At 37.6% G+C, this 8,150-nt stretch overlaps 1 protein-coding gene across 1 annotated transcript; it reads left to right on the top strand.

The window, feature by feature from the left end:
* Window positions 1-103: 103 nt before the first annotated feature.
* Window positions 104-4,382, top strand: LOC103355517 (protein C19orf12 homolog). The gene is made up of 3 exons (XM_008279349.1): window positions 104-404; window positions 2,512-2,732; window positions 3,547-4,382. The coding sequence occupies exons 2-3, from the start codon at window positions 2,573-2,575 to the stop codon at window positions 3,810-3,812; spliced, it is 426 nt and encodes a 141-aa protein (XP_008277571.1). The 5' UTR covers window positions 104-404; window positions 2,512-2,572; the 3' UTR covers window positions 3,813-4,382.
* Window positions 4,383-8,150: the final 3,768 nt, after the last annotated feature.

Genomic DNA, 8,150 nt, shown 5'->3' with positions numbered 1-8,150 from the left:
ACCCTGTTGTCGGTTCCAGATGATCACAACCTACTCAAATTCCAGGCATTGCTTTGTGAAGTGCGCATGCCCACCGTCTACCGCTATGACTTCCTGCGCATGCGCTTGTCAGACTCAGGAAAAACAACTTTTAGTTTACCAAACTTTAAGGAAACAAGAAAGCGTGGTATTTTTTGCGACGCTTTCATAAAATAAATTTCGACACCCTACACCTTTTCCCGTTTTTTTAAAAAAAATATTTTTAATTTTTAAATGTAATTCAATTTAGTTGAAGTTTCGACTATATTCTCAGCGCTATATTTTGGAAAACAGGAATTGAAGTGAAATCTACAGTCTGCTGAAGTCAGCCGAAAGCATTAGGAGAGCAAAAATTACCACCTCGCACATTCAGGAGAAGACTAAAGGTAAGAAATATACATTTAACACGTTAACTGGTCCAGCTGTCGCCTGTCTGTTGTCTAAGTTTACACCGCGACGAGGACATTAATTTCTTGAAGCCATGTTAGTTCAGTAACAAAACAGAAGAAACTTGAATGTATGCGGAATTTATTTTCAATTGTCCTTCATTATAGCGACTGTCTTTACTCTCATTAAGTTATTTGATCTAAAACAACAATACAGGAGAACAGTAGCTCATTATGTTTACTTGCTTTAAGTTGATACGAACTTTGCTGTCCGCTGACTGGCTAATTTAAAACTATAGTAATACTTAAAATGTTGCGTGATAGCAAGCAGAACTTGCCATTTAGATGACATTATTTTAATTCGACCATTAAAAATATGGACGTATATTTATAAGTGTGTCATTTTTTGTGGCTGTTTTATGTTGCGTGGTTCTTGTTAAACTTAAAAGTGAAACCATATTTTTCAGGAAGCTTTTTAAATATGTGTGTACATTGTTGTGCATTGGGTTTGTTGTTTGAGCGACGTTGTTTTGACTGTACATATTAATTTCTCTCTCAGTCGATTTAGGTACAACAAGAAAATACAGGGAATTCAAAACTTTATTAAAAATACAAACATACACATATAACATCTTAACAAAATAGCTTCTACATGTTAAAGTCAATGTCAAGTTTGATCTTCCATCTTGAATTCTCTTGTATTACATCAGCAGTGTGTCTGTGATCATTGTCAAGCTGAAAAACCTGTTTCCAATATTTTCAAAAGGATGATAAATCAACATTTGTCTGTACTTTTTTAGCATTTATTATTCCATGAATTCAGACAATATTCCCAACAGAAATGCAGCTCCAAACCCTGACAGACCCTCTACCATGTTTCATTGAAGGCTGTAAGGACTCTTCCCTGTACATCTCTCCAACTCTTCTCCCATATTGTGGAGGATGCAACAAGAACATTTTACACTGATCAATTACTCCGCAGAATCCATTGATGTTTACTCCAATTGCTGTGAGCTTTTGTATACTTCAGCTTTTCAGCCATGCTCCCCCTTAGGAAAAAAAAAAAGCGTTCTTGGCTGCTCCTCTTCCACAGAGGTCATTCCTCATCAGACTTTTCCAGACTGTAGAAGTTCAGACTTTGGCCTCCAGATAACGCTTCCAGATTCTGAGCAGTTTCTTTGCGAGACTTTTTCTTGTCTCTCTTAAAGATACTTAAACTCTTCTGACACTTTGTCCTTCTTCTCTCTAGATTTTTCAGATCTCTTTATTGTAGCCTGAATACCACATGTTGAGTATCCATTTTGTTTTTGTCTTTGGCTTTGACAGTGGCCTTATGCGAAATTATGAAAATGTGTTTCATGTAACACTGACTTTAGTCTTCAGCAGCCATTTTGTTCAGTGTGTTTTTTACTGTCTACATATTTCCTGTACATTCTGGTTGTATCCTGATACAAAGACTGAGAAAAAAATATTGAAGTATTATTAAATATTGATTGTATTATTACCAAAACAACAATCCCAATGATGGCCTAAGACTTTTGCACAGTACTGTACTTTTAGTGTTTCCCTTTTATTGTATGTAAACCTGAGTCACATGGTTTATCTGAATGCAGATTAGCTCTTGAAAAGAGATTTGTCTTTTAGTACGTAAACACCACCTTATTGCAAATGTATATTGCCTGTTTATGGCTAATTTGATTTCTTTCAGCATGTCAGTGTAACCTTATTGTGTTTCATATTCGTCACAGTCAACATTTTTGCCTTGTGCCTCAACACAGTAGCTGCCTGCTCCAGTTACAGTGACACCAAAACACCTTAGTGATTGTCGTACACTGGCATGAATGCAACTAGTTGAAATTTCAACTCACACACCAAAATGGTCAAAGTCTGGAGCCCTGATAATCCTCATGCTCACTGTGACATACCAGTAGAGTAACATCTGAACATCTGTATGTCACAAAAACATTTCAGACAAATCTTACTTGATTTTTTAAAAACTTTTATATATATTTTAAATTAGGTTTGGTACTCTTTTGGCACTTATATGCAGTATCCCAAACAATGACAATAATGACAATAGGTCTTTTTTCTTATGATCTGTTTTTAGGTACGACACCACGTTAACGTTGACTGGACAGCAGCTGCCTCAGCAGTGCCGCAGCACAGAGATGCCTCCACGACTGGATAATGTCATGCATTTGTGCTGTGAATTATCAGCTCATCACCAGATCAAGGTTGCTGTGAAAAACTCCACCAAAGGAGCAGTGGTGGCAGGAGGAGCTGCCTTTGTAGGTGGACTGCTCGGTGGACCACCAGGGATTGCTGTTGGTAAGCACATTAGGCTCTAAAATTTTAAGTGCCCCATATCTTGAAGGAAAGTAGAAATGTTTAAGTAGGCTAATATTCACAGAGGAGGGTTTCTGAAGATTGACTATTCCAGGAGGACAGATTTATAATATGGTGTTACAAAACCTATATCATGGTCACTGACTAGTAGAACATTGACAGAGAATAGGTTTTTTATTATTTCTAAATCATTGTCAATCCAAAATCAAACAAATCTGAACCCTTGGTTAGATACAAAAAGCTATCACAATGAACTTCTGATTTTCCACATTTTTTAATGACTGATCGCCAGAATCAACAACAACAAAAACTTAAAGCTTAGTATTAATATTATTATTACTATGTGATTTATTCCATTGGAAGATAATGGGAAGTTTTGAAATCTAATCTCCTCTTTCTGAGAGGCTGGACACTGTTTGATGGGTAACAGCATGATGAACCATAACATGAGATTGAGTCAACATTAATAGAGTGGATATGTCCATGGTAATGAATGGACAGGCCACCCAGTGCAGCAGTGTGTCTCGTTGGTGTTTGTCATTTTTAAGTTACTTTGGACCTCTGTGGCACAAGACGTAAGATATAACAGGCTCTAACTGCTTCGGTTTGCTTTAGTTTGGACTGTCATGGGATACATTAGTAATAAAACCATATCTCATATTACCAGAATTAACCCTCAGAATTCATCATCGATTGTGTTTTCTGTTGTCTTGCAGTTTAGTTTCATACTTGTACTTAATTACGTTTGATTTCTACTGAAACTGTTAATTCACCGACCACTCTGTGTCTCCACCAGGTGGAGCAGTCGGTGGTCTGCTTGGCAGCTGGCTGACCAGTGGTGAGTTCAGGCCTCTGCCTCAGATCCTGATGGAGTTGCCTCCTACCCAGCAAGAAAGGCTCTATGAAGACATCATGGCAGTGTTAGGCAGCCTGGACTGGACAGATGCAGCTCAGCTCCTTGCTCTTGTGATGGGCAACAGCACTCTGCAGCAGCAGGTCACTGCTGCACTACTCAACTATATCACAAAGGAACTCAGAGCAGAGGTGCGTTATCAAGACTAAGTTCTGGCTCCATGTAGACTTTTCCAGACAGTCAGGCCTGGCAAACACAATCACAGTGCATATTGGTGTATTTTACACCAAACAGGAAAAACTGTGAATTATAGGTTTCACTTTCATAGGTGGGCCATATTCTCAACTACTGACTTGTCTGTGCACAAATAAAGTTTTGTATAACAGACGGATGTCAAAAAGCTATTGTGTGTTTTTTTGTTTGTTTGTTTTTTTAACTGATTATTTACTTACAAGTTTTGGGATTAAAAGTGCCATTTTGAAAGATACATGGGGACACGTGTTGGTGTTAACCCAGGATTTGGGTTACTTTCTCAGGAGCAGTTGGAGTGTTTTTTTCATGAGATACTGCTCCACCACAGCAGCCAACCTCACTGCAGGGTTGGCTAGCCTCTGCTAGGTATTGTTACAGGAGTAGCACGTACTTACTGCTAGGTATGTGAGTGGTGTTGCTGTTTTATGTGAGTGTGTGTGTTAAAGATGGAAATGGAAATTGAATGAAGGAAATGAAAGTAAAATGATGGCTTTGGGCTAAAATTTTCCCAAATGGGTAAATATATGTATATTATGTAGATTTTTGTTCTCAAAATCAAGGATCACTCATTCCTTAATGGATTTTGGTTGCATTCGGAATTTTCTTTTTGCAATTTTCCCCCCTATCCTTTGTAACTGCTCATGCCAGTTAATGAAAAGAAGGGTGGCTAAATTGGCCACTGACCAGACCAGACCGACCAGAAATATTATTTATTTTGTGTGAAAAAAGTAAGTTGGGACTTTTTTTTGTATATAGTTTCTTGATATTTGTGCACACTTATACGGCAATCATTCACAACATTTAAGCTACTAACCAGAAAAGGCATAACATTGATCATCTCATTAGAAGTACTGTTCTGGTCCTGGCATCCATGTAGATGTACTTTGACACGCAGCAGCTGCCTAAGCATTGCTGCAGGCTACGTACACTCCTTTGTGGTTACAGCACTCCATGACAGTAGCCTCCCTTAGCATGACAAGGCTAAAACTTCTCAGGAAATGCTTGAGGAACATGACAAAGAACTCAAAGTATTGGCCTGACCTGTGAACTTCTCAGATCCAAATCCAGCTGAGCATCTATGGGTTGCATTGGAACATGCCTGCTCTGCAGAGGCCTCGAACCACAGGATCCAAAGAATCTTCTGCCAGCATTGCTGTGCCAGACACCACAGAAGTGCTGCATTCATGGCCTGACAAGTTTTAATATTGTGGCTGATCAGTGCATATTCCTCTCAGAAAGATAAAACCCACTTTTCCCTTGAACAGTAAAATTCATCCTAAAGAATACAATTTGTCCAACAACAGCGCACAACTGTTTCAAAATATTCAGTGTTTGTTTGGATGAGAAAAAAGATTTAAGCTTGTTGCTGGTCATTAATTCAGTCCTTCAGAAAGTTTAAGTTTAAAGGCAAGCATTGCATATGATAAAATGCCAGTTTAACTATAAGCACGTGATAAAGTTACGTGAAAAGAGGTGAATGAGCTGAAGGTGTGGCTGACATTCCAGCCCTGAAAGGTCACAAATAGTGCTGCAACTTTTAATTGAAGTGAAAGTCCTGAAAGAAATGTGTTGCCAGCTAGAAAGTGTTGGCTGAAATGTAAAATAATGTGTTTGCATTGCAGTGGACATTCATTTAGCATTAAAAATAAAAATTCCTAATCTCTTGTTCCAGCTTTACAGTGAAACAGGTGAAAGAAGTCATTTAAGCAAACTGACAGTGTTGGATGGAAGCTACTGTAAAAGTGATAGTCGAGAGATCAGTCCGGTATTGTTCTGAAGAACCTTTATCCATGTCCCAGTCTCTCTTTATTTAGAAATAAAGAATGCAGGGCTGAGGGAGAATGCAGGTTTAAGACACTCTTACATTAGCTTCACTTTTTCAAACCTGGAAAAAGTCCATCTTTTATACACAGTGCATGACTAAATGCTTTCGGTTTGTTAGAATCTAAATCTGTGTAACTACTAAATGATACACATCTTGTCAGACTACCGGTTGTTTGTTAGATATGTTAATTTCTTTAGCACGAATCAATACGTTGTTTTTTTTTTTAGGTTTGGCTGTTACTGTCTGAGCAAATAAAAAGATATTCCCAACGTTACATACCTGTTACACTTTGTGGCTTCTGTACACAATAACTTGTTCTTTACCATAGAATAATAAACATGGTGATTGTAATTTCCAGTTTGACCTGATGCTGGTGCTCTTGTCTCACTTTTGGGATGCCTAAACCCAGACACCTGAAGAACACGAAGGGTATACTTCAAAGCAGGTTTGACAAAACCAGGCATTCTTTGTGTAAGTCAGCTCGACAAAAACTAAAGCCCTGGTCGGAGATTACATGTATCACAAAGGTGGTCATCAACTTTCTTTGTCAACTCTGCTTCAGACTCTGTGTGCGTTCACATAAAGGAGCTTTTTATGACTCTTCTGCACAAAATGAAACGATCGTGTGCTGCTGCTTCAGTCAACACGTTTTCATGGAGAACAATAAGGAATATAAAAACAATTTGGTGGTAAAAAGCACTGCTACTGCAAATGGTGCAAGACAGAAATACTGGTAGAAAACTGTTAAACGTGTGTAATGTATTTATTGAACAATCAATGCAGCCGCTTATTTCCAGCTGACAGCTGCACATTACAACTGTTAAACTTTAAATTTAATATATTTAAACATGATATTGTATTGAAGTGCATTTAGGTCTGACACTGTCCCATAATGCAGAGTATCGCTTTAATTTTTGGCCAAATCAAAGCAAAGTTAATGTTATTGACTAACTATTCTCTGGAATAAATACCAGTAGAATAATACATTTTTTAATCTGTGCTTTAACAGCTGTAGTACCAGCAGTGTAAACGGACTTGACAGTAAATCAGAGCGAAACATAAAAACATATTTATGTGATTTCTGCGTTACCAACTAATACATGTGGTTCCCATGGCAACACAACATTTACAGTGTGTGATACTGTAACTACACGGCTTCATTCAGTGACATTAGTAACGCACAGCTCGACATGTTTGCAGGTAAAACATATTCCCTCAGCTGAGAGTCTGTATCGCTCATAAATAATAGGAAACGATTTGGTTAAATGGAGACGCTACTTCCAGCCGATTTAAATCCGAAACTCTGAACATAACCTGCTCCCAACCAAGTTAACTCCACAGCATCAGTTACCATGGAGATGTCGCCAGGTAAAAAGAGAGCCACCCGGGTGACTCTGAAAACTTAAGCTCAACATACCTCGCTAACCCACTAATCTGGCTTCGTAGCCCTCCTGTGTCTGTGTGGTCGAGAGCATTGTGGGGGTTTGGGTAGCAAGAAGCCAACATGACAGAGACTTCTGTGGCTTGTAATGGCTGCTGGATACAGCATTGTGTAATTTGAAATGCGTTGAAAAACATAAAGTCAATGGCACTATGTTGTCAGCCCAGCTATTAATTCTAACTTGAAGGAACTCAAATATAGAGACAATTCAATTTTCTTAGCTTGTCCAACTCGAGATTTTAAGGCAGGTCACAAATTATTTTGAGTTGAACATGCTTTCTCATTTTTACAGTGTAGTCTTAAATCACAACGGCACACAAGACGTTCTGCAGTGCAAGATGTGTGTCTAACCGGCTAGAGAGAAAAATATTCACTTGCAAATATATAAATGTTGAGGAAAGACTTAGCTCTGAGGAGGAAACAGTATGGTGTGTTGAGGACAGCTCCAGTCAACTGACTGTGTTTGCATTCTGATTTTATTTATTTATTTATTTCAATATATCAGTCTTTATCATTTAAAATTCTCTCTCCAAGGTTTCATGAGAGATCATCTGATGTATCCAGCAAATACAAATCATGTTTAACGAGGTCTCTTTGATACAGTTTTGACTTATGTATAATTTTGTCCTTTTTTTAAATTTCATTTGAATTTCAGTGTTTTTTTGTTTGTTTGTTTGTTGTTTTTTCAGAATTACTTGCCTGTCAATATTTTTTATTGTTAAATAAATGTAAGATTTTTTTTATGTAGCATGTAGTTATGTGATATTTTTGCTCTATTTTTCTAATGATGTTGGGATGGTGGATTTATTTGAAGATAATTTGAACATTAACTTTCCTCTATGTTTTTGAACACTTTATTACTTTGTGTTTTACTGTGACAGTGAAAATAGAAATAATATGGTAAGATGTTTGACTTAATATTAAAACTATTGAACACTGCTGATTTGAAGACAAGAAGCTTTATTGCATGAAAACATCAACTGTATCATTATGAAGAGCAAACACAGAGCAGCACGAAAGTCAAACCAA

This window comes from Stegastes partitus, unplaced genomic scaffold (genome assembly GCF_000690725.1).
Source record: "Stegastes partitus isolate 25-593 unplaced genomic scaffold, Stegastes_partitus-1.0.2 Scaffold156, whole genome shotgun sequence".
In the NCBI taxonomy this organism is placed as follows: Eukaryota; Metazoa; Chordata; class Actinopteri; family Pomacentridae; genus Stegastes; species Stegastes partitus.
The sequence above is the reverse complement of the archived record's forward strand: the minus strand, read 5'-3'. Positions and strand labels throughout refer to the sequence as shown.

Coding starts and splice junctions, on each gene's coding strand:
- LOC103355517 (XM_008279349.1), top strand. CDS start 2,573: ATGCCTCCACGACTGGATAATGTCATGCATTTGTGCTGTGAATTATCA. Junction 2,733..3,546: donor ACCACCAGGGATTGCTGTTG/GTAAGCACATTA, acceptor TGTCTCCACCAG/GTGGAGCAGTCGGTGGTCTG.